The sequence below is a fragment of the Anomaloglossus baeobatrachus genome, chromosome 11 (assembly GCF_048569485.1).
Source record: "Anomaloglossus baeobatrachus isolate aAnoBae1 chromosome 11, aAnoBae1.hap1, whole genome shotgun sequence".
Classification (NCBI taxonomy): Eukaryota; Metazoa; Chordata; class Amphibia; order Anura; family Aromobatidae; genus Anomaloglossus; species Anomaloglossus baeobatrachus.
The window spans coordinates 17,229,290-17,254,722 of NC_134363.1; the positions used below are offsets into that span (position 1 = coordinate 17,229,290).

General features: G+C 42.7%; 1 protein-coding gene across 1 annotated transcript; it reads left to right on the forward strand.

The window, feature by feature from the left end:
* The first annotated feature begins 2,232 nt into the window (after positions 1-2,232).
* On the forward strand, positions 2,233-17,200 carry LOC142256731 (uncharacterized). The gene is made up of 8 exons (XM_075328586.1): positions 2,233-2,259; positions 4,679-4,778; positions 7,063-7,173; positions 12,673-12,786; positions 12,876-13,025; positions 13,200-13,366; positions 16,365-16,446; positions 17,058-17,200. Exons 1-8 carry the CDS (start codon positions 2,233-2,235, stop codon positions 17,198-17,200), a joined length of 894 nt encoding a protein of 297 aa, XP_075184701.1.
* Positions 17,201-25,433: the final 8,233 nt, after the last annotated feature.

A 25,433-nucleotide genomic window follows, 5' to 3' on the forward strand; every position in this document is an offset into this window, starting at 1 on the left:
GGCTCAGTAATGGCTTTTTTTTTGCGCCTTGAGCTAATATTTTTAACGGTACAATTTTTGTGCAGATGCCACATTTTGATTGTTTGTTATTGCATTTTGAGAAAATTTGTCACGACCAATAAATGTAAAGGACGTTTGTATCCTGAAGCTTTCAGAACTTATTAGTAGAGCCAACAATCACTTTCATTATGAAGTAGTTCTAGCCCCTAACTTACAAAAGATAAGTTTTATATAAAAAAATATATATATATTGGGATATCTGGACCTCCTCCTCTATCTTCTTGAAATCTAAGGCTTTACTTTCCTCACATTCACTTGACCGATAACCTTTCTATTATTGCTCTGTAAATCTCTTCCCTATATTAAATCTTCCTTTCAGTCTTATATCACATTGTAATGCCTGTGCCGGCATCCTCGCACTCTCCTGCTCACCACCCCAAGCGAGGTTGCCGGTTCCCTCACCTATCCAGGCATACTGCGGCAGTGGTCCCCGGCCATGCTGAAGCCTCACGGAGTGTATGTACACCTGAAAGGCTGCAGGCCTTGGCCCGTAAGGAATGCCTGTGGGCATGTGTGATGCCCTGGACTAGCCAGACAGTCACAGTTAGACCCCCGCACAACACCTGTCCCCTAAAAAGGAGTCATCAGCCAACCACAAAAACCCTAGTCACCTCCCTCGGTGCTTGATGGACACACCAGGGGGGCGGAGTCAGGCGGTTGGCACGCCCACCAAGGAGTTCAGAGTGCCTGAGGCAGGAAACACAAGTTAGTTGGAGTTTAGCTTTGAGTGTTGAGGAATGAGGAGGTCAGGCCTCTGGGACAGGCCTGTGACAGTCTGACAGGTGTGAGGGTTTTAGCCCGAACACCTTGGCTTGGAGGCAAGCAGTGGGCTTAGCCTGCAGGAGCTGGGAAGACGGCTCGGTGGAACCGTGGTGGGCTGGGACAGGGTAGTGGCCCGCTGGTACCGACCCGGGGAACCGACTCGGAAACCGGAGCACACAGGGGGGTACTCAGACCCTGAAATGAGGTCCAGAAACCACTGGACTGAGTTAATTAACTGATTTCGGTCTGGACTATAGGTCCTTTCCCACCCAAGTCCCGACTGAAGACAACAGCCCGCCGAGGGGGATAGAAAGCCACCGCAAAGGCAGAGAGATCCAACGGGCCAGCGTCTGCAGGCAAATGGGCTCTCCCAACATACACAAAGGCGGGGAGCGGACTCCCGTCGCTGAAGCGCAGGCAGTCTACATCTACACAACACGGTGCAGGAGAAAGGCAGAGACCACCATCCGGGTGGGGGACCCGACCCCAGCCGACTGCGGGCACCGATCACCATCAACTTGGTTTACCAGTGACTTTTGTGTGTCAATAGCAGTGAGTACAACAGTGCCCTCCGGCCGCGCACATCACCCTGCACCAGCCAGCTATCTACAACGGGTCCCGGGGCCATCATCCCTGCCCTCGGAGGGGTTAACATCTGGCTGCACTACCATCTCCCCCGGGTGCCTCGTAATTGCAGTGGTTGTGTCTACCTTCACCACATCCCGTGGGTGGTGTCATAAACTCAAGCGTGGCTCCGGCCGTGCACCTACCTAACCCCCCACTGAAAGCACCAGCATCCCCTTTCAGAGTGAAGTGACCACGGATCCAGAGGCACTCGAGCCAACGAGCACGGATCCGAGCAGCTCGGCTGCAGCCAAGCGCGGGGCGGTACACATCGACTCTTCTGGCGTCACGAACAGGATACTTATTTATTCACTTACCTAGTGAAGTGCGCCTTGAAGTGAAGTCAGCGGTAATCCGTTGCAAAGTTTTCAGAATCCGCCATCTTGCCGCCATCTTTTGGTGAGAAGATTCCTGCCAAAGTTTTCTTCCCCGCAGAAAGGGCGCGAAAGCCGAAGCCCCACCCCCTGGGAACACGGCCGTGCAGCAAAGCGTGTGGTCAGAAAACAAAACTAGAGAGAAAAAGAAGCGAGTGCCGCGAAAAGACCAAGGGGGGTGGGTGAAGATTCAGCGACATGTGACCGAGCTGATAAAGGGCAGGGACTCCAGGACCCTGCCACACTTCTGGTTCCTGGACCCCGCGAGAGTGCCATGGCTGAGCCGTCCCGCAAGCCCGCAGCACCGGAGCCCGCACCTGGAACAGCAGCGTGGGTGGAAGCCCGGACGACACTGATGTGCCGCCGTCTGCAGGCCCAGGTGCGCTTCCTGATTGAGCGGTGGGTGGCCGAGATGGAGGAGATAGCCGTGGCTATGCAGGTACGTGAAGTGGAGGCAATTTTGGAGGAGCGGGTAAGAGACTCCGGCCGTGCACCTACCTAACCCCCCACCGAAAACGCTAGCATCCCCTTTCAGAGCGAAGTGACCCCGGGTCCGGAGGCGCTCAAGCCACCCACCCTCCGAGCCCGGATCCGAGCGTCTTGGCTGCAGCCGAGTGTGGGGCGGTACACATGCACCTTTCTTAACCCCCTTCACGACCGTCCAATTTTTCGCATTCCGTTTTTTTTTTTCCGCCATTCTTCTTCAGAGACTTTTATCTTTTTTATTTTCAGTCATTATGGTCATGTGAGAGCTCAATTTTTGTGGAATGAGCTATACTTTTAAATGAAACCATAAGTTTTACCATATAGTGTACTGATATATGAGAAAAAAATTCAAAATGTGGAAAAATTGCAAAAAAAAGTGCGATAGCACTATTGTTTATAAGATATTTTATTCACTTTGTTCACTATATGGTAAAATGATGTGTGGTTGTGATTCCTGAGGTTGGTGCAAGTTCGTAAACACCAAAGATGTGTAGGTTTACTTTTATCTAAGGGGTTAAAAAAATCAGAAGTTTGTCCAAAAAAAGTGGAGCACGTTTAACGCCATATTCCGTGACCCTTAGCGTTCTCATTTTTTTAGGATTTTTTTATCAGTGGTGGCTTATATTTTGTGTCTCAGGCTGACGTTTCTAATGGTACCATTTATGCGCAGATGCTACGTTTTGATCACCTGTTGCATTTAGCGCAAAATTTGTGGCGACCAAAAACATAATTTTGGCGTTTGGATTTATTTGCCGCTACGCCCTTTACCGAGCAGATTAATTGTTTTTATATTTTGATAGATCAGGCATTTCTGAACACGGTGAAACTAAATATGTGTATATTTTTTTTTTCTTAACCCTTTAATTATCAAAAGGGGGAGATTTGAACATTTAGGGGTTTTTTTGTAAACTTTTTTTATTTTACTAATCCCCCTAGGGGACTATATGGATCAGCTGTCTAATTGCTTTGCCATATCTGCTGATCACAGCTACACAGATGTGAATAGCAGATATGCTCATTTCATGTCTCACCCACCTCTAGGCCAGGTGAAACTGGAAGCGAGTAATGTGAGCTACAGGAGTCATCACATGACCCTGATCTACCATGACAACCACCAGAAGTCACGTGATCACGTCACGTGACTTCTGTTATCGGGCGGTAAGTAAATGTTTACAGCCGATGTTATTATAATGGCACTGTAATATATTAACAGCGCCATTTAAGGGGTTAAAGGGTTCGGGCGTATAACGATTCTGCTCGTTCCTAGCAGGCACACATCTCAGCTGTAAAAATCAGGTCTCAATCAAATCACAGTCAAAAACAAATACCGCACATACCAGAAGAGTTGAACCGTCTACGAGGATTTACACAATACCCATCCTTACAATTATCTACGTTGGATGCTGCTAATGTGTCCGTCCAGCTACCCATCCATCCCGGACAGATTCTCAACATCTGCTGTTGCCGCAACCTATTGTCAGAGACTGTTCCTCCCGCACCCCTGAGGCCAGTCGATGCAACCCCAGTCTTTCCGAATGACACCTGGACCAATACCTGCATCGTAACAACTCCACCTATAGGGCCTCTTCAGAAGACCAGGCTCAGGTCCACAGTCAAGCCCCTCTGGGTTTTCTTTGTATTGTGGCCCAGTGGGTTTAATAACATCCCTGCTCACCTGGTGAGGATAACACACATGCCTATCCCCCCACTCCAACATAGGATAAAGTAGTTTACATCTAATGTCATGCGTTCTATTATTGTTTCTGATTGGTTCTCAGGGTTATATATGACTTATGTTTTTCTGATTTGTTGTCTTTTTATTAATAAAATAAAATAAATATTGTATAAAAAAAAAGAAATGGTAAAAGCCTATATAAAATAAAAATCCACTTTTGTCTATGCGGGATATTTGGAGATTTAAATCAAATACCTAAAACTCCAAATCTTTGTAATGGGAAATGAAGAGAATAAAATATATTTAAACTATAACAACAAAAAAAGCTATTCAGTGCTGGAAATTGACTTTATTCACCTAAAATAGAAAAAAACTCAATAATGAACTGCTACATACACCAAAATGGATCTCCTTATATTTCCTTAGGGAAAGTAAAGACATTCTCCTGAAGTAAATTTACCCAAAACCAAATAGGACAAAGTGTTCTTCTCTTTTAGGCAAGTACAAAATGACAGATATTCTGATGAATTCTTAGTATTACATCTTATCATGTCATTGTTGCATTGGGGACGAAAATTTAACCTGGCAATTCTGGGAAGGGTGGAGTAACGTGGTTTCATTGGAGTAATCTCATCCATCCCACAATACAATACATTCTTTAGCCTTAACAAAAATATTTATATGATCCGGTGTACAGACGAAAGTACGAGCAGAAGAGAATCCGAGAAGCCGCCCAACATCCACAATGAAGAACCTGATCCCTTTGGTTTGTGTGATCGTTGCTCTTGTCAACTCCGGTAAGACTTTTTTAGCCTTTATATAGCAAAAACATGCAGTACACTAAAGAGCATACATCATTTGTATAGTAGTATTTATGTATACAAGTGTATGCAAATAATATATACAAATTATAATGATAGAGGAGTAAGATCCAGCAACTGAGTCCAAGATTTAATAAAAATTAGAAATCTTTGATCCAAAAAGAAGGACTCGTTTCGGACTTATGTCCTTACTCTGTCTCAAAGTAAGGACGTAAGTCCGAAACGCGCCCTCCTTTTAACCCCTTCACATGATGGAATTTTAACTATTTTTGGATCAAAGATTTCTCATTTTTATCATCTCTTGGATTCAGTTGCTGGATCTCACTCCTCTACAATTGACTTGAAAAGTTGGCTGACTTTCCTCGGTCCGTGTACAGTCAGATAAATGGTCTCCTAGGATCAGGTGAGCCGCATTACTCTTCTATTTTGTTACACATTATAATGACTATGACACCATTCTAGAAAATTCTAGTAAAAGTGGTGAACATTGGGTTATTCTCACAGATATATAAAAAAACTTTTAATATGTATATCAAAGATTCCACTCTAAAACATCCATAGGAGTGCAAAAAAAGTTTTGCCCCTTCGAGTGGTGGCATTGTTAAGTTAATCTTAAATCTTTAGCTATCTTCAGTTGACTTCACCTCTATGGCGTTTGTTATTTTACATCATGGAATGAATAAACTTGACAAGACGTAAAACTATTTCATAAGTTAAAAAATTGCAATGTATCCTAAAATTCAGATGCTTTTGATTGATCCATAGAGTATCTGACTTTTTTGAGTCTTATCTGTGATATGGAATGAATAAGGTCATGTTGTGATGTTTTTCGCACTGACCTTTTTAGCATCTGAGAAAACATTTTTCTGAACAGCCCGATTGAGTAACATCTGTCCTAGTGTTGTCTGTATAATGTTAGCTTTTTGCATGGACAGCACTGAGACTGAAAATATGGTTCATGGAAGTACGTAGCATATTGCAAAGGGAAAGGGAGACCTTGTGTCTAGGGAAGTTGGCGATGGTGACCCTTGACCAAGCCTAAAAAATCAAAAAAGGAAAAAACTCATAAAATATCAGATTTATTAGTATACATTAAAAATTGGAGAACTCTCCAGACTTTGAAGACATACAAGGTACCACCATATGTTTAAAAATTACTAGGTAATAGTTTTACATGATAAACATGGAAAGGGCCTCTTTCCTTTTCTGGCCCTAAGCTTTCCCTGCCTTGCCGGGAAGGTGGGCACCCTAGATCTGTGCAATTGGTGCCAACAGTCACTGTCAGCTAGCCCTAAGGGCCCTAATGAACCCTGGAGAATGAAGTAGGGCTACTAATCACTCATAACGCAAGGGAAAAAAATATCACAGAAAATGTATACAGATGGACTAGTAATGTCCACAAATATATTGTCGGTATTGTTGGGCCAAAAAATAAAGCTAGATTACTGGTTCTTTCAAGATATACACATAACACTTTAACAGTTCTTGCCAAAATATACAAAAAACACTTTACGCGTTTCCCCACAAAATAAAAGGTTCTTCAGGAGTGTGTTTAGAAATTAAGTGCAGATATATACCGACTGTTTATTGATAAGACGCCACACAATCAATGTGTACCAACAAGCCTTATATTTCAATCATAAAGTGCAAGTGCATAAAGTGCACAATGGATTAAATGTATTATAATGAATAGTAAGTTCCAAATAGTGTGAGTGGTAAGGGTATAATAAAACAGAAATATCCACTGTCAGATAAACAGACCACTCACCAATGTTGGCCATAATGGGCATTGTGCCACCACACAATACATAGGTATGCTTAATGTGTGCATATATCATACACAGCTACATGTGATAACTAGATGACAACTTAGCTTAGTGCACATAATGGGCTGTGTGTATTATCATATTGGGGGTGCAGTCCAGGATCAGGTCCTAGGGCCCTAGGCTGACCCTGATCTCAGCCCTAAGTAGGACTGCAAATGAGATGAGTGCTTAGTTAACTCCACTAAGCTCTAAAGAGGACACGGATAACAAACAAGGAAAGGAAACAACAACTTATCTCCAGATGCCTCAGGTAGAGGAACTGCGAACAACAATCAGGTTACACAAGAAGACTGCAAGCCAACTGCGTTCACGGCAAACTTATTAGAGGTAGAGGACTTATCACTAGCACCAAGCCTTTGGAGAAAAGGGTATATATTATGTAACATGGCAGAGGATATGTACCATGAAAGTATAAGCCTGGATATCTGTTCTAGAAGTTGTAGTGCCTACAAGGATTATTAGGCCATTCATGGAAAAGGTCTTATGGATAGCTGGAGAGATGGGCAGGTCTGGCTATCCACATACCTCTGCCCAGTGTGTCTCAAGTAAGTAAAATGGAGAATGTTGTTTGGCACATGACTTAGGTCCATTTCACATCTCCGGTATTTTGCCGGAAGCCACATCTGGAACACATGCAGTACAGTTACATTCATTTACAGTGGAAGCACTATACGGAAGGTGTATGAAGCACACAACCGCATGGTGTCACACTTCCACTGTAAATGAATGTAACTGTACTGCATGTGTGCCGTATCCAGCTTCCGGAAAAATACCGGAGATGTGAAAAGGCCCTTAGAGACAAAACAGGAGTCTGCAAAGTGTGTCTAGTAGAGATGAGCCACCACCCTAGTGTTCGAGTTCGGTTCGTCGAACAGCGGGTGTGTTCGTCAAACGTTCGTTGAACACTTTCGAACACCTTCGAACACCATTGAAAACAATGGCAGGCAGACACAAACACATACAAACATGCACAAACACGAATGCACACACACATATTATGCTCACCTTACCTTGGTTCCATTGTCGGCCTCCTGAGACTTGCAGTTCGCCGGTGCAGGATGTATTTCGGGTAACCTTGCGACCAATGCCCTGTAGCTTTCGCTGACAGTGCACTCACATCAAAGGCAGGAGCCGCTTGCCTCTGATTGGCCAGCGCACTGCCTTTGAGTAGCGTCTGAAAGAGGAAGTTCCTGCCTTGTCGCGATGGTTACCTGATACACATCCTGTAGCAGCGAACTAAGTGAATCGGGTAACCATCGCGATGAGGGAGGAACTTCCTCTATCAGATGCTACTCAAAGGCAGAACGCTGGCCAATCAGAGGCAAGCGGCTCCTGCCTTCGATGTCAGCGCTCTGGCAGCGGAAACTTCGGGGTATCCGTCGCATGGTTACCCGATACACATCTTATACCGGCAAACTGCAAGTCCCAGGAGGCCGGCGATGGAACGGAAGGTAAGGTGAGCATAATGTATGTGTGTGCGTGCATTTGTGTGTGTTTGTGTGTGTTTGTATGTGTTTGTGCTTGTTTGTGCGTGTTTGTGCGTGTTTGTGCATGTGTGGAATGGCACAATAGGGGACCAGGATGGGACATTTAACAAGTTATGGAACGAATTGTCTGGATTACAATTATTTCCTATGGGAAATCTTGCTTTGCTGAACGAGTAACTTGGTTAACAAACACACTCCCAGAACGGACTGTTCTCGTTAACCAAGGTTCCACTGTATTAACATTGAATGACAGTATTAAGCGGGCTTTACACGCTACAATATATCTTACGATGTGTTGGCGGGGTCACGCTGTAAGTGACGCACATCCGGCATCCTAAGTTATATTGTAACGTGTGACAGCTACGTGCGATTGCGATTGAACATTAAAACGTTCATCACACGCACGTTGTTCAATTCTTAAAAATTGAGCGTGAGGTTGTTCAATGTTCCCGAAGTGTGTGTGTGTGACACCCTGGGAACGATGAACAGATCTTACCTGTGTCCCGCGGCTCCCGCCGGCAATGCGGAAAGAAGGAGGTGGGCGGGATATTTACGTCCCACTCATCTCCGCCCCTCCGCTTTCATTGGCCGGCTGCCACGTGACGTCGATGTGACGCCGAACGTCCCTCCCACTCCAGGAAGTGGACGTTCACTGCCCACATCGAGGTCGTATGGAAGGGTAAGTACGTGTGACAGCAAATAATTGTTTGTGCAACACGTTCAACAAATCAACGTGCCGCCCATACAATGGGGACGGTTACGATCGCATACGATATCGTATGCTTAATCGTAACGTGTAAAGCAGGCTTTACTGTGAAAAGCCAGTTACGCTTTTGGTGATCAAACCGTTATCGAACATAACCTCGAACTGTCGAACTTGAAGCTAATTGTTCGTGTTCGTCGAACGACTCGAACATCGTTTACAACAGGTCGAATTTGAGATTGGCGAACAGTTTGATTCAAACACCGCTCATCTCTTGTTTCTAGATCAGCCTGTGTGAGGTTCTCTAGACTGTACATTGTCATGGATTATAGAAGGTTGCGCAGCCATACGCTATGACCTTCTATTGCCGAACACCATATGACTGACTATCACCTGTAACAAACCCGTGACAGATACGTTCTCAAAGCGGAATTCTCTTATCCAGTTTCTGACAGCCCATAGTCTTTAAATTTCCCGGCTGCTCATGCTTTACCCTGTACTGGCAATCTAAAATATCAATGCAAAGTAAGCAGCATGATAGACATTGTACTGCAGTGACAAAGATCTGACAGTAAAGGTACCGTCACACATAATGAGATCGCTAGCGAGATCGCTGCTGAGTCACAGTTTCTGTGATGCAGTAGCGATCCCGTTAGCGATCTCATTATGTGTGACACCTACCAGCGATCAGGCCCCTGCTGTGAGATCTCTAGTCGTTGCCGAATGGTCCAGGCCATTTTCTTCAAAGGCGATGTCCTGCTGGGCAGGACACATCGCTGTGTTTGACACTGTGTGACAGGGTCACAGTGACTGCTGAGATCGTTATACAGATCGCTACTGCGACCTGTATCGTTCCTGCATCGTTGGTAAGGTCTGACTGTGTGACATCTCACCAGAGACCTCCCAGCGATCCCTATCAGGTCGCATCGTTTTCGGGATCGCTGGTAAGTCGTTGTGTGTGACTGGACTTTTAGACACCAAGGAAATTCCCACAGATAAGGAAACAAAGATTAGTACCATAGTTTGTTTCAAAATTGGTTTATACGCAAAGTTGAACAATTAGAGATAATGGTGCTTTTGATAGTGCTTCCTCCTACGGAGCTTGGGAAGAAAGCAAGAGCTGTCAAGTTTTAAGAAAATCAGACATTTCTGCTATGCAATGTGGAGGCTGATTTCTCCTGTAACTGAGTACTGTATAGTAACCCCAGTTACAGGGAAGATAAGCAATAAAAACAATGTTCTACTAAGTTTAAATACTCCCAGAAATATTTTAAGACCATATACCAGATGCAGTGTATAAAATAAAATGTATTGAAAGAAAAAAGTAAATAACAAAACATAAATAAAAGAATCACCACCAGCATGAACATCTGTATCTTGACCAAACACATTGAAACACAAATGTGAACAATATATACAAATATCTTTTTACAGAAGGGAAACACAATCGAAGATGTTTTTATTGGTTATGATGATCGTAAAAATAAAAAATGTGAAAAATTGACTTATATTTTCAATTTTTCTTTTAATTTTACTTTTATTTTGTTAAAAAAGAAAAATTTAATTATAACAATGAATTGCAAGAAAAATAAATCTAAAAGTTATTTTAATATTGAAATGAGAAATAAGTTTGGAGTCATTAAAAATGGATGTAGAATAAAACTCATAAATGGGAAAAACAGCCCCTGATTAGTGATGGGCGATCCCGAACTGTAAACATCAGGGATCGTACCGATCACATAGTGATCATGTACATGATCCCGATCACGAGCTTTCTTGGGAAACTCATGTTACAGATTGGATCCAGATCGGGTCCAGGGGCAATAAAAAAAGCACATTATTAAAAAACATTATGATCACACTTACAGTTCCCTCGACGTGTCCTGTAGATTCTGTTTCCCGGCCGCTTCTGCTTCCACGTCCGATCATTGCAGTGCCCTCAGTAAGCACTGCTGCCTAAAGGACCTTCCATGAAGTCACAGCCATGTGACCAGTCTGGTATTTTCAGAAAATAAATACATTTTTTTTGCTTGGAAATTCGGAGATATGTTGTCAGTAGTTTATAGAATAAAAGAACAATTTACATTTTAGTCAAAAATGCACCTATAAAGAGAAAAATAAGAAAAACTGACAATTTTGCAGTGGTCTTTCAATATTTGCCAGAGCTGTATATATATATAATGTACACAATATTTAGTTGTGTGAAATAAATAATTTAAAAATTGTCATAGCACTCCAAGGTATTTTTGATTCTCTGCTCAGACAAAGCGGACGGCTTCTGGCTGCTAATCCCATTTGCCTTGCTTTAACTTGGCTAGCAATCAAAATACAGGGAAGCCCATTAATTTTTTTTAATTATTTAAAAAAAATACATGGCTTCCTGCTGTATTTTGATCACCCGTCAGGTAAAGCCAGGCCGCTGGGTGTTGGTATTCTAGGCAGCACGCAGCCAACCCTGGAAATGGCACATTGTTTCTTAGCGCCATTTCCAGGTTCATTACCTGGTTCATCTAGAGGCCCTGGTGGCGGTGGCACGCTGGGTAATAAAGGGGTTAATACCAGCTTTTTATTCTCAGATGGTACTAAGCCTTAAATTCATGGTGTCACACCAAATTAGGCATGGCCTCCATAAATTCCTAGTAAACAGTAAAAACACAACACAGACAATCTTTTTTTTATTAGAAATACCATAAAAAAAACATTTAGATACTCCATCTTTATTCTAAAACAATCCTTAGCCCGACATTGTTCACAGGAACAGCAATGTCAGCTTCATTACTCTGTACAGACAGTCTATACAAAGTGAGAAGCAGAGAGAGCCATGTCAGCTCTGCTACATTGCTGTGTACAGAGTGAGAAGCAGGCTGACAGTGAGGGTATGATTGCACTTGCATCTCGCATTGCTGACGCTCTCAAGACAAGATCGCCACAGTTGCATGGAAACATGTGCAGATAACTCGCTCCTGTCGGGAGATTGTGCTCCGTGATGTGATGCAACACTCGCACAGTGACAATCAAAGTTCAGTTAACAGGACCTTGGATGATGTCATAGTCATGAGACCAATCTGTAAGTCAATGTCTGTACAACATTCATACCAGACTGGTAACATGGCTATGACGTCATAGAAGGTCCTTTAGGCAGCGGTGTTTACCGGGGGGGCACAGTAATGATCAGACGTGGAAACAAAAGCGTCGGGAGACAGAGTCTGCAGGACGCATCGCGGGACCTGTAAGTATAATGACAATGTTTATTATTAATAGGGACGAACGAATACCTCAAATATTCAGCTTTGTGAATATCCGACGAATATGTCACAGCGATGCGAATATTCGATGCTCAATGTAAGTCTATGGGAAGGCCAAATAGTACTGAATAGTTGTTATTCAGGTTTCCCATGGACTTACATTGCGCATTGAATATTCGCGAATAGTTGAATAGTGGTGACGAATATTTGAGGTATTCAATCATCCCTAATTATTAACTATATGCTTTATTTTACAGCCCACCCCATCCCATCCCATAACTGTAAAGTCCAAGATCGGTGAAATGACGCAAGTTCGTGTTATCTCGATCCCAATCTTTACAAAACTATCGGGTGAGGCTTCCGATCCCTAACATTGAGGGGATCGCCCATCACTATCCCTCATCTAATAAAAGCATAATCTTATTAGATGACCTTGATCAGTCAACAATTGAAGTCAATGTATGTTTAAGGTGACAATGACTAATGTATGTTTTTTGTTGGCTATGATTGATAAAAAAAATGACATTAGTTACAATAAAAATGACCTTAATTTCCCCTCTTTTTACTGTCCCCATAAATTGCCAATGGATGGTCTTCTTTATTTGACAGTCTTTTCCTATCAATGTTACTATGCTTTTTGCCGTAACTCTACAACATGTAATGAGAATGTGACTGAATGCCTTGGAGATCGATGTATGACTGCCTCCCAGTACGATTACATTGGTGAGTACAAATTATTTCTTCATTTTAGAAAAAATACATTATCCCAATAATATTTCTTGTTTTGTCATGTCTCTTTACTTATTTTGTAGATGGAACCCTTTATAGGTCATCAATGAAAGGTTGCGCCAATGAAACTGTGTGTGGAGCCGATGGCTTAGCCGCAGCAGCAGGAAAGTTCCACTTAATATTTCATGTAAAGTGCTGCTCTGGGAATTTATGCAACACTGATGGATATTATCGTAAGTGTCACAATGTTAATATTTATGGTGGAAAATTTGACCAAAGTCCTTAAGAACTTAAAAAGTTTTATAGATCAGAAAACTGGAGCGGAAGAAGTGAGAATGACAATATCGTGTTTGTTTGACCAACTATTTACAAATTTAATACAAACAATTATTGTTGTGTTCCTCCAGTTCCCAAAGAAGATCCAACACTGAATGGTGTAAAATGTCCATCCGCCTACTGTACCGGTACTCTGGAGGAATGTGAGAGTGACGAGGAGATGGACTGCACTGGATCCATGGATCACTGTTTTGAGTATCGGCAGCGCATAATAAATGAAGGAAAGCAAATAATATATGTATTATAGGGGATGATGTGATCTGCTCTGGTCGGTACTACATCGGGTATTGCGGTGCTCGACACTGCTCTGTGCTCGAATGAGTACAGGTGCTAAAAATGTGTGATTCCATTCGTGTTACCTGCCCTGGCACATGCCCCAGACACCACAGTCCACAGAGCAATAGACATCGCCAGGCTCCCTCTGTTCCTTCTACATGGCCTCCACATTCTTCATCATGCACGTAGAGCTGGCATCGTCAGGCTACTTATGTTCCATGTGCGCTATCCAATTGTTCCCCTCACCGATAACAGAGCGGGATGGGGACTCCTGCAGAACTAACCGCACAGTTACTCTGGCCAGGGGGAACATTTGGAAGGTGCACATGGAACAGAAGTTGTTGGCCAATGCCAGTTGCAAGTGTATGGTGGAGACTGTGGAGGCCCAAAAGGCAGAAAGGAAGTTGCCAGATGATGTCTGCTGCTTGCAGATAATGGGGACTGTGATGGCCGTTGGCTGTGTCAGGGCAGGGAAGAGAACAAGGACTCAAGCAAAAATGAGTCCTCCACTACTGCTGTTGTGCTCATTACTTAATTTGAGCTTTTTGCAGATCAATCTATTTGATTCAAGTACCGAGCACCAAAGCACAAAAGAAAGCATAGACAGCAATAAACAAATCTATTTGCTCTGAAATGGTTGATGTTCTTACTTTGAAACTCCTTGTCTAAATAGCTGCATAATCCTCTTCTAAAATAGACAAGTCTAAATTTTCTTTGACGTTCAACCAACATAATAAAATACTAGTTTTTAAATCAGCATTGTACAGTTATACCAATATGGCGTTTACGAGATCTGTTCAGATAATGTGTGAAGTTCAGTTCAGTGCTTAGCAGTGAACGCAGTTACTCCCTTCCTTCCTTCCCTTGCATATTTCCCAAAGGAGCATTGCAGCTATAAGTCTCCTCACTCGCAGCCAGAGGCGTTTGTCAAGACAAAGCTCGTTAAAGGGTCACTTTTTACTTTTAGGAGGGCTACTTCCAATAGGTGGCACTCGAGTCTGTCCCTGAAGGGACAACTTACATATTTCCCAGAGGAACATTGCAGCTATAAGTCTCCTCACTGGCAGCCAGAGTGGTTTATAAGTCTCCACAAGGAGAAAAGTTTTCCCCTTAGAATCCATTATAGCTTCTCACACAGCCAAATCAGATCTCATACTTTGCACTGATGAGGGACAATCATCCCCAAACACCGTGTCTGTAAATTGAGGTTCTGGTCTGACATAAATCCTAAGTCATATGACAAGGGTCATTAAAGGGCCACTTTTGACTTTTAGGATTGCCACTTCCAATAGGTGGCACTAGAGTTTGTCTCCTTCTTCCCTGAAGAGACAACTTGCATATTTCCCAGAGGAACATTGCAGCTATAAGTCTCCTAACTGGCAGCCAGAGTGTTTTTTTAAGTCTCCACAAGGATAAACGTTTTCCCCTTAGACCCCATTATAGCTTCTCACACAGCCAGATCAGATCTCATAATTTTCACTAATGAGGGGCAATCATCCTGAAACACCGTGTCTGCAAATTTAGGTTCTGATCTGACATAAATCCTAAAGGCCACTTCAAACATAACGATATCGCTAATGACATCGTTGCTACGTCACAGTTTCTGTGACGAAACAACGACTTCACCTGCGATCTTGTTATGTTTGACACGTACCAACGATCCGACCCCTGCTGTGAGATTGTTGGTCATTGCTGAATATCCTGGGCCATTTTTGGCTCGTTGGAGTCCTGCTGGGTCGGATGGATCTGTATGTTTGACAACTAGCAACGATCTCGTTAACGACCTAGATGAGAACTTATAGTGTGACACGTAGACGTGTAGTTGCGTCACCTTTTCCGCACCCCATGCTGCATTGTTACTAAAGTCGTTGGGAAAATGACTGTGTGACATTTCACCAACGATCTCACCAACGACTTAACAACGATCCGGAAACTGTGACGTAGTAACGATCTCGTTAACGATCTTGTTATGTGTGACTGGACCTTAAGTCATATGACAAGGCTCATTAAAGGGCCACTTTTGACTTTTAGGATTGCTACTTCCAATAGATGGCACTAGAGTTCGTCTCCTTCCTCCCTGAAGAAACAATTTGCATCACTTGCTACAATAAAGCAAATTCTTTATCCAACTTCCTCCATGGACAGATACATATGACGTGCTCTTTCCTTACACATAAATTCTGCATTAACAGCCAGTTGATTCGTGCATGTAAACCCCAATCCCACCCCACCACTTATTATCTACATTCATAGTCATATGCATTAGGTTGGACAAACCTCCCTCTGACATTATACTTAGGCGCATAGCCTGTAATATAGCCTTTTTCACCAACTTAGCCATATTTTTCAATGTATGAAAAAGGCACAAAAATTCCAGTCCTACAGTTATTTTTGAGGGGTGTTTTTTATCACATACATTTTATCAAAAAAGAATTACCAAGAAACACAGTTTTTCAATTCAATATGATTAAGATCACTGATTAACGTGCAGTACTATATTCAGGTGCTCGGTACTGGATAAGAGAAGTTGGATGCTCGAAAAGGCTCAACTCAAGCATCCAAGTATAGTAGAAGTCAATGAGGAGCTCTAGCAATTTTTCTGAAAGTCCCCCATTGACTTCCATTATACTTGAGTGCTCGAATACCGCACATCCAAACATCCAACTGCTCATATTGAATACTCAGCACATGAGCATGGTACTGTTTATTCATCACTACTTAGGGTAATTTTAATATTGTACTTTTAAGTTTTCCAAGAACTTGATGCATTTCACAGGAGCACTGTTATTACAGGCACATGAGCATTGCTTCGAGGTGCAATGGGCAGTTTCAACGAATTGCCCTTCCATCCAAATCATGCTTCATTTCAGGCTCTCAAGGGCTATACAGAACTTGACTAAATACTGCCATGCTTCCAATGCATGGAGCATGTTGTGTTGGTATGTTATGCTCTCTTGCAGAGATGGTACTTACTTCTTAATCATGCAGAGTTTTTTGTACGTTTGGTTGCTCTGCTGTTTGTCTTGAACTTCTCAGCTCTGGGTTAGTTCGTCATGGTAGGTGCCTACACAGATGCTCCTTGTTCCCGGTGATTGTTCTGCTGCATTAGGAAGCATAGTCACCCGGAACATTGCCAGTCGTACTTCCTGTTTACAGTTGTGCTCTCGGCTCCCGTAATGTTCAGTTATCTGATCTTGGCTCTCATCTCTGGACTGTTGTTGACTCTTCTTTGCCTGTCTCCCTGATTTTGTCAATACCTCCTGGCTTCTGACCTCGGACCTCCTGACCACGTCATCACCTGCTCCTTGTATTCTGTACATACTCTCCTGGAATCCTGACCCTCGGCTTGTATCTTGACCTCGTTTGTCTGCCCCTAGTGTCCTGTTGCTACCTCCTGGCTTCTGACCTCGGCTTGTCTGACTAACTCTCCATTCACAAATAAGCAAGTAGTGTCTAGCGCCCTATTGTGACAGACATCACAAGTACAACACAGCTGTCATCTGCTGTGAAACATGAAGGCTCAGCACTTGAGCCTCATTTAAATGAGTATACACAATATATGTGGTACTCTTATAACAAAAGATTCTCACAAAATCTAAAAATGAGAACATGTACATGACAAATTGTAATGTTTGTTGTTTTTGTGTCTACAGGTGGGGAAGATCAGAAATATTCCATAAAAGGTTGTGCTAATTCTGATGCCTGCAATTACAACTATGACAACAATATTGCAGTTGTAGTAGAAGAGAAGAAATACGGGAAGTGTTACGTTCCATCGAACTCCAATCATCTTTAATGAAAAATTCATTTTCTACCTTCTAACGATTTTCTCTTAACCTTCTTTAATCAGAAATTACATAGAAGGATACAATGTGCAATGCTTTCTACTGAATCATGCACAATCATTTTTTTCCTTGGCTTTGCATTTGGGAGCTGGGCTTTTTTCTGAATAGTCACATAAATACAAAGCAATGTTTTTGGTCTGCGATGTTGAAGTACAACACTATACACCGTGTGCAGAATTATTAGGCAAGTTGTATTTTAGAGGATATTTTTTATTATTGATCAATAACTATGTTCTAAATCAACCCAAAAGACTCATAAATATCAAAGTTTAATATTTTTGGCAGTTGGAGTGGGGTTTTTTAGATTTGGCTATCTTAGGAGGATCTGTTTGTGCAGGTAACTATTACTGTGCAGAATTATTAGGCAGCTTAATAAAAACCAAATATATTCCCATCTCACTTGTTTATTGTCATCAGGTAAACCAATATAACTGCACAAAATTTAGAAATAAACATTTCTGACATGCAAAAACAAAACCCAAAAAATGAGTGACCAATATAGCCCCCTTTCTTTCTGATGACACTCAGCAGCCGACCATCCATAGATTCTGTCAGCTGCTTGATCTGTTTACGATCAACATTGCGTGCAGCAGCCACCACAGCCTCCAGACACTGTTCCCAGAGGTGGACTGTTTTCCCTCCCTGTAGATCTCACATTTTATGAGGGACCACAGGTTCTCTATGGGGTTCAGATCAGGTGAACAAGGGGGCCATGTCATTATTCTTTCATCTTTTAGCCCTTTACTGGCCAGTCACACTGTGGAGTAGTTGGATGCATGTGATGGAGGATTGTCCTGCATGAAAATCATGTTTTTCTTGAACTATACCAACTTCTTCCTGTATTACTGCTTGAAGACATTGTCTTCCTGAAACTGGCAGTAGGTCTGGAAGTTGAGCTTCACTCCATCCTCAACCTGAAAAGGTCCCACAAGTTCATCTTTGATGATACCAGCCCATACCAGTACCCACCTCCACCTTGCTGGTGTCTGAGTTGGAGTGGAGCTCTCTGCCCTTTACTGATCCAGCTTCTGGCCCATCCATCTGGCCCATCAAGAATCACTCTCATTTCATCAGTCCATAAAACCTTTGAAAAACCAGTCTTAAGATATTTCTTGACCAGTCTTGAAGTTTTAACTTATGTTTCTTGTACAAAGGTGGTGGTTTTTCAGCCTTTCTTACCTTGGCCATGTCCCTGAGTATGGCACACCTTGTGCTTTTTGATACTCCAGTAACATTGCAGCTCTGAAATATGGCCAAACTGGTGGAAAATGGCATCCTGGCAGCTTCACGCTTGATTTTCCTCATTTCATGGGCAGTTATTTTGCACCTTTTTTGCCCAACACGCTTCTTACGACCCTGTTGGTTATTTGCCATGAAACACTTTATTGTTCGGTGATCATTCTTCAAAAGTTTGGAAATTTCAAGACTGCTGCATCCCTCTGCAAGACATCTTACAATTTTGGACTTTTCAGAGCCCATCAAATCTCTCTTCTGACCCATTTTGCCAAAGGAAAGGAAGTTGCCTAATAATTGATCACCCCTTATATAGGGTGTTGATGTCATTACACCGCACCCCTCCTCATTACAGAGATGCACATCACCTGATTTACTAAATTGGTAGTTGGCCCTCAGCCTATACAGCTTGGAGTAGGACAACATGTATAAAAAGCATCATGTGACCAAAATACTCATTTGCCTAATAATTCTGCACACATTGTATGTATGTGATAATGGATATATAGTGTATCAGGACCCATATATTTCTGGTCATCGATCAAGATAAAGATATCTAAGCTTATGCACTGCTCTCATACTAAAAGATAAAAAATGATAACTTTAGATTAAAATTAGGATGTGATTATCTGAACCTTTTAATAAATATTCATGAAGACAATGTGTTCCGTGCATTTCTTACAGAAAGGAAAATATAACTTCTGGAAAATTTAGAATATTAGAATATATTTAAACATTTCTTCTTATAAACGTTCTTTATAGAAAGTAAAAATCATTTGATACTTCTATACATTGTATATTAAGGCCCCGATTCCCCCTCGGGCTATTTTCCATTTTTTGCTCCCCTTCTTCCAGGAGAAGTAACTTTTTTATTTTTCCGTCAATCTTGTCATATCAGGGCTTGTTTTTTGCTGGATGAGTTGTACTTTTAAATGAAGCCATGAGTTTTACCATATAGTGTACTGGAAAACGGCAAAAATATTCCGACTGTGGAAAAATTGTAAAAAACTAGCGATTGCACGATTAGGATATTTTATTTATCATGTTTATTCTATGGTAAAATTGATGTGTCAGTGTGATGCTTCAGGATGGTACGAGTTTGTAGATACCAAACATGTATAGGTTTACTTTTACCGTACGGGTAAAATAAAATTCTGAATTTTGTAAGAAAAAAAGGGGGGAATTTGTGCGCCATTTTTCATAGCCTGTAGTGTTCTCATTTTTTTGAATATGTGGCTCAGTGACAGCTTATTCTTTGCACCTTGAGCTAATATTTTTAAATGTACCATTTTTGTGCAGATGCTACGTTTTGATTGCCTGATATTGCATTTTGAGAAAATTTGCGATGACCAATAAATATAAAGGACGTTTGTATCCTGAGGCTTTCAGAACTTATTAGTAGGGTCAACACTCACTTTCATTACGAAGTAGTTCTAGCCCCTAACTTACAAAAGAGAAATTTTATACTAAAAAATTGGGATATCGGGACCTCCTCCTCTATCTTTTTGAAGTCTAAAGGCTGCTTTACACCAGACAATCTATCGTGCGATAGATCGTCGGGGTCACGGTTTCTGTGACGCACATCCGGCATCGCTGGCGATGCTGGCCTGTGTGACACCTCCTAGCGACGCAGTATCGCTCACAAATCGTGAGTCGGGTACTGCTCGCTAGGTTCCATAATATCGTTTAATTTAGTTGACCATCGTTTCCGTGGTAGCACACGCCGCTCCGTGTAACACCACGGGAACGATGAGCAGCTCACCTGCCTCCCGCGGCGGCCGCCGGCTCTATGTGGAAGGAAGGAGGTGGGCGGGATGTTTACGTCCCGCTCATCTTCGCCCCTCCGCTTCTATTGGCCGGCGGCTGTGCGACGTCGCTGTGACGCCGAACGTCCCTCCCACTCCAGGAAGTGGACGTTCGCCGCCCACAGCGAGGTCGCACGAGAGGTAAGTATGTGTGACGGGGGTTACTAACTTTGTGCGACACGGGCAGCAATTTACCCGTGATGCAAAAAGGACGGGGGCGGGTACGATCGATTGTGAAATCGCACAATCGGTCGTACCGTGTAAAGCCTTAAGGCTTTACTTTTTTCACATCCACTTGACCTATAACCTTTCTATTATTGATCTTTAGATGCCTTTCCTTTATTAAATCTTCCTTTCAGTCTTATAACACATTGTAATGCCTGTGCCGGCATCCTCGCACTCTCTCACTCCCCACCCCAAGTGAGGTTGCCAGTTTCCTCACCTATCAAGGTATCCTGCGGCAGTGGTCCTGTCCCAGTCCATGTTGAAGCCTCACGTAGTGTAAATACACCTGAAAGGCTGCAGGCCTCGGTCCATAAAGAATGCCCGTGGCCATGCACCTTTCTTAACCCCTTCACGACCGGACAATTTTTCGCTTTCCGGGGTCTTTTTTTGCCATTCTTCTTCCGAGACATGTAACTTTTTTACTTTTCAGTCAATATAGTCATTTGAGGGCTCATTTTTTGTGGAAAGAGCTGTATTTTAAATGAAATCTTACATTTTGCCATAAAGCATACTGACAAATGACAAAAAAATTCCAAATGTGGAAAAATTGCAAAAAAATGCAATAGCACTATTGTTTTTGAGATATTTTATTCACTGTGTTCACTATATGGTAAAAATGATGTGTAGGTGTGATGCCTGAGGTTGGCGTGAGTTCATAGACACCAAATAAGTATAGGTTTTCTTTTATCTAAGAGATTAAAAAAATCAGAGGTTTGTCCGAAAAAAGTGGTGCACGTTTAATGCCATTTCCGTGACCCATATTATTGGCTCAGTGATGGCTTATTTTATGAGTCTCAGGCTGCCGTTTTTAATGATACAATATTTGCACAGATGCTACATTTTGATCGCCTGTTATTGCGTTTAGCGCAAAATTTGTGGCGACCAAAAAGCGTAATTTTGGCATTTGGATTTTTTTGCCGCTCTGCCATTTACCAATCAGATTAATTCATTTTATATTTTGATAGATCAGGCATTTCTGAACAAGGTGATACTATATATTTGTATATTTTTTTCTTAACCCTTTAATTTTCAATAAGGTGAAAGGTGGGTGATTTGAACATTTAGGTTTTTTATTTTTTTTTACATTTTTTAAACATTTTTTTACTTTTTTTTATTTTACTAGTCCCCCTATGGGACTATATGGATCTGCAATCTGATCGCTCTGCCATATCTGCTGATCACAGCAACACAGCAGAACAGTTCAACCGTCTACGAGGATCCAGAATCTTCTCCAAGTTGGACCTCCGTGGTGCGTACAATCTGATTCACATACAATCGGGCGATGAATGGAAGACTGCCTTCAACGCTCGAGATGGCCACTATGAGTATTGAGTAATGCCATTCGGGCTCAGCAATGCCCTAGCGTACTTTTAGAAAATTATCAATGATATCTTCCGAGATCTGCTGAATATGTGTGTAATTGGATATTTGGACGATATTCTCATTTTTCACTGGACCTACCAACACATAGGAGAAATATCCACCAGGTGCTGCAGAGGTTAAGGGAGAACCGTCAATATGCCAAATACGAGACATATCTGTTTGAGCAGTCATCCCGCCATTCTTAGGCTACATCATCTCAGATACCAGCCTGAGGATGGAGATAGACAAATTGACAGTAGTACTAAAATGGCCAGTCTGCCCAGTCTGAAAGTGATCCAGTGGTTCCTTGGGTTCGCTAACTTCTACAGGCAGTTCATCCCGCGGTTCTCGTTATTGGCTTGTCCCATCTTAGCTTGACCTGCAAAGGGGCGTATCTGAAAGCTTGGACTCCTGAAGCTGAAGACACCTTTATGTCTCTCAAACAAGCCTTTGCTTCAGCTTCAGCGCAATATAGTCCTGATGCTAATAAGCAGTTTAACCCTTGAAGTGGATGCCTCGTCTTCTGGTGCCAGTGTGATTCTCACCCAGAAGTCTGCTGCAGGTAAGAGTGTAACCTGTGGTTTCTATTCCTGTGCTTTCTCTCCAGCCGAGAGCAACTACTTGATTGGTGATTGGGAGCTGCTGGCCATCAAGATGACTCTGGAGGAGAGGCATTATCTGATGAAAGGAGCAATGCACCCTGCCATCATTTACACCGACCACAAGAACATTATCTACCTACAGTCGGCTCAGAGGTTCAATCCACTCCATACCCGGTGGTCACTTTTCTTCACTCACTTCTTCTTTGAGCTACACTTCTGCCCGGCTGAAAAGAACATCAAAGCTGATGCGCTTTCACAGTCGTTTCTGTCGGCCGATCAGGAGAAGGAACCTCAACACATTATTGAGCCATCCAGGGTGGTGACCGTGGCTCCCATAGACATGTCCCAGGTTTCTCCTGGTAATACATTTGTTGCTGAAGCAGACATAAAGTGAGTTCTTTAGTGCGGCCCTTCCTCTTGGTTGGCTGGTCATGCTGGACAGAATAAGTCATTGCAGCTGATGCTGCATTATTATTGGTGGTCTACATTGCGACAAGATGTCTTGGAATTTGTGTTGGCTTGTCCCTCGTGTGCCCATAATAAGATACTGAACAAGCTTCCTGTCGGTCCACTGATCCATTTGCAGGTGCCTCTTGCCCCCTGGAAGCACATCGAGATGAACTTTATCACAGATCTGCCAAAGCCCTCTGGTTGCACCGACATCTGGGTGGTAGTGGACAGATTCTCTAAAATGGCCCATTTTATGTCATCTGTGTCCTTGCTAGCTGAGCAATTCATCCAGCACATCTTCAGGATGCACGGTCTACCACTCCACATTGCATCCAACAGAGGTTTCCAGCTCATGTATCGATTCTGGAGGGCCACCTGCAAGCTGCTGAAGCTTGTCTGGACGTCTCTTTGGTCTACTATCTGCAGTCCAATGGCCAAGTGGAACTGGTGAACCAGATTTGGACAAACTTTTTGCGACACTTTGTCAATGAGCATCAGAGTGACAGGGTCAAGCTCTTTCCTTGGGTGGAGTTCTCATATAACAGCCACGTGAGTCCTCCACCAAGTTTCCTTTTCAGATCGTTTACGGAAAGCAACCCAGAATCCCGTTCCCAGTGGCGCTCATCTCCGGCAATCCCGCGGCTTATTCTCTCATCAAGAGGTTCTCCAACATCTGGGCGGAGACCAAGTCCTTCCTGGAGCAGTCCTCTGTCCGTATGAAGAGGCATGCGGACAAGAGATGCCTAGACCGTCCTTCTTTCTGGCCTGAAGAAAAGCTATGACTCTCTTCCAGATTCGTCTGCTTCAAGTTATCATTCTACAAGTTGGGTCCCTGCTATACTGGTTCCTTTGAGGTGTTCCAGTGGATCAACGAGGTGTCCTAAAACTAAAGCTCCCGGACTACCTATGCATCCCCCACTCTTTCGATGTGTCCTTCCTCAAACCTTTCTGCCTGTGTAATTATCACAGGGATCCAGGTACCTCTCCACCTCTGGTCAGTGATGAAGACATCCATGAAGTAAAAGCCATTCTTGTGGCAAAAGAGATCAGAGGTAAAACCTACTACCTGGTGCACTGGAAGGGGTTTGGTCCTGAGGATAGGACATGGCAGCCAAGGAAGAATATTAATGACCCTCTTCTCCTTAAGAGATTCCTGAAAAATGGGAAGCATAAGGGGGTACTATAATACCCATGCCGGCAACCTTGCACTCTCCTGTGCCCCTCCCTCAGCGAGGTTGCCCTTTTACCCACTTGTACAGGCATCCTGTGGTAGTGGTCCCATCTCTGTCCCATGATGCAGCCTCATGGAGTGTCTGTACACCTGACAGGCTCCAGCCCCCGGCCATTAGGGCACGCCATGGCCTTGACCCCTTTGTTAAAGGGCCAGCATCCTCTTAACCCTGAAGTATCTCCCAGGTCAGCTGGGAGGCCATAGGTACTTAGGCACATTTGCCACATTTGCCCTATCAGTGGTGCCTGGGTAATAAGTCTAATAAGTTGCTAGTACTCAGGTTCCCTAGCACAGTGCTGCTGCTGCTGCTGATGATGATAGATTGTGCTAGTTCTGTTGGCTGATATCTGTTTGCATTACATAGTGTTGCTGCCATATCCCTACCTTGTGCTGCTGCAGCGAGATGCTACCTTGGCTACCTACCACGATACTTGCTATCATGAAGTATCGTCCCCTGCTGCCGCAAGTGTTAAACTTACACAATACCCATCCTTACAATTATCTATGCTGGACGCTGCTGCTGTGTCCGTCCATCTAGCCATCCATCCCGCCGGTCGGATTCTTGACATCTGCTGCTGCCGCAACCTATTGTCAGAGACCAATCCAAACTAAACCACTCCAACATAGGATAAAGTAGTTTACATCTGATGTAATGCTTTCTATTATTGTTTCTGATTGGTTCCCAGGGTTATATATGACTTGTTTGTTTCTGATTTGTTGTCTTTTGTATTTTTATTAATAAAATAATATAAATATTGGATAAAACAAAGAAATGGTAAAAGGCTGTATAAAATAAAAATCCCCTTATTTCTATGCGGGATATTTGGAGATTTAAATCAAATACATGAAACTCAATCTGTTTTGTAATGGGAAATGAAGAGAATAAAATATAATTAAACTATAACAATAAAAAAGTTCTTCAATGCTTCAAATTGACTTTAGAAAAAAACAATAAGGAACTAGTACATACAACAAAATATATCTCCTTACATTTCCTTAGAGAAAGTAAAGACATTCTCCAGAAGTAAATATTGCCCAAAACCAAACAGGACAAAGTGTTCTTCTCTTTTAGGCAAGTACAAATTGACAGATATTCTGATGGATTCTTAGTATTACATCTTATCATGTCAGTGTTATATTGGGGAATAATATTTAACCTGGCAAATCTGGGAAGGGTGGTGTGACGTGGTCTCATTGGAGTGATCTCATCCATCCCATAATACAATATAATCTTTACCTTTACAAATTATATTTATATGATCCCGGTGCACAGACG

Coding starts and splice junctions, on each gene's coding strand:
- LOC142256731 (XM_075328586.1), top strand. CDS start 2,233: ATGGAGGAGATAGCCGTGGCTATGCAG. Junction 7,174..12,672: donor CTCTGCCCAGTGTGTCTCAA/GTAAGTAAAATG, acceptor TTTATTTGACAG/TCTTTTCCTATCAATGTTAC. Junction 13,367..16,364: donor AAGGAAAGCAAATAATATAT/GTATTATAGGGG, acceptor GCTCTCTTGCAG/AGATGGTACTTACTTCTTAA.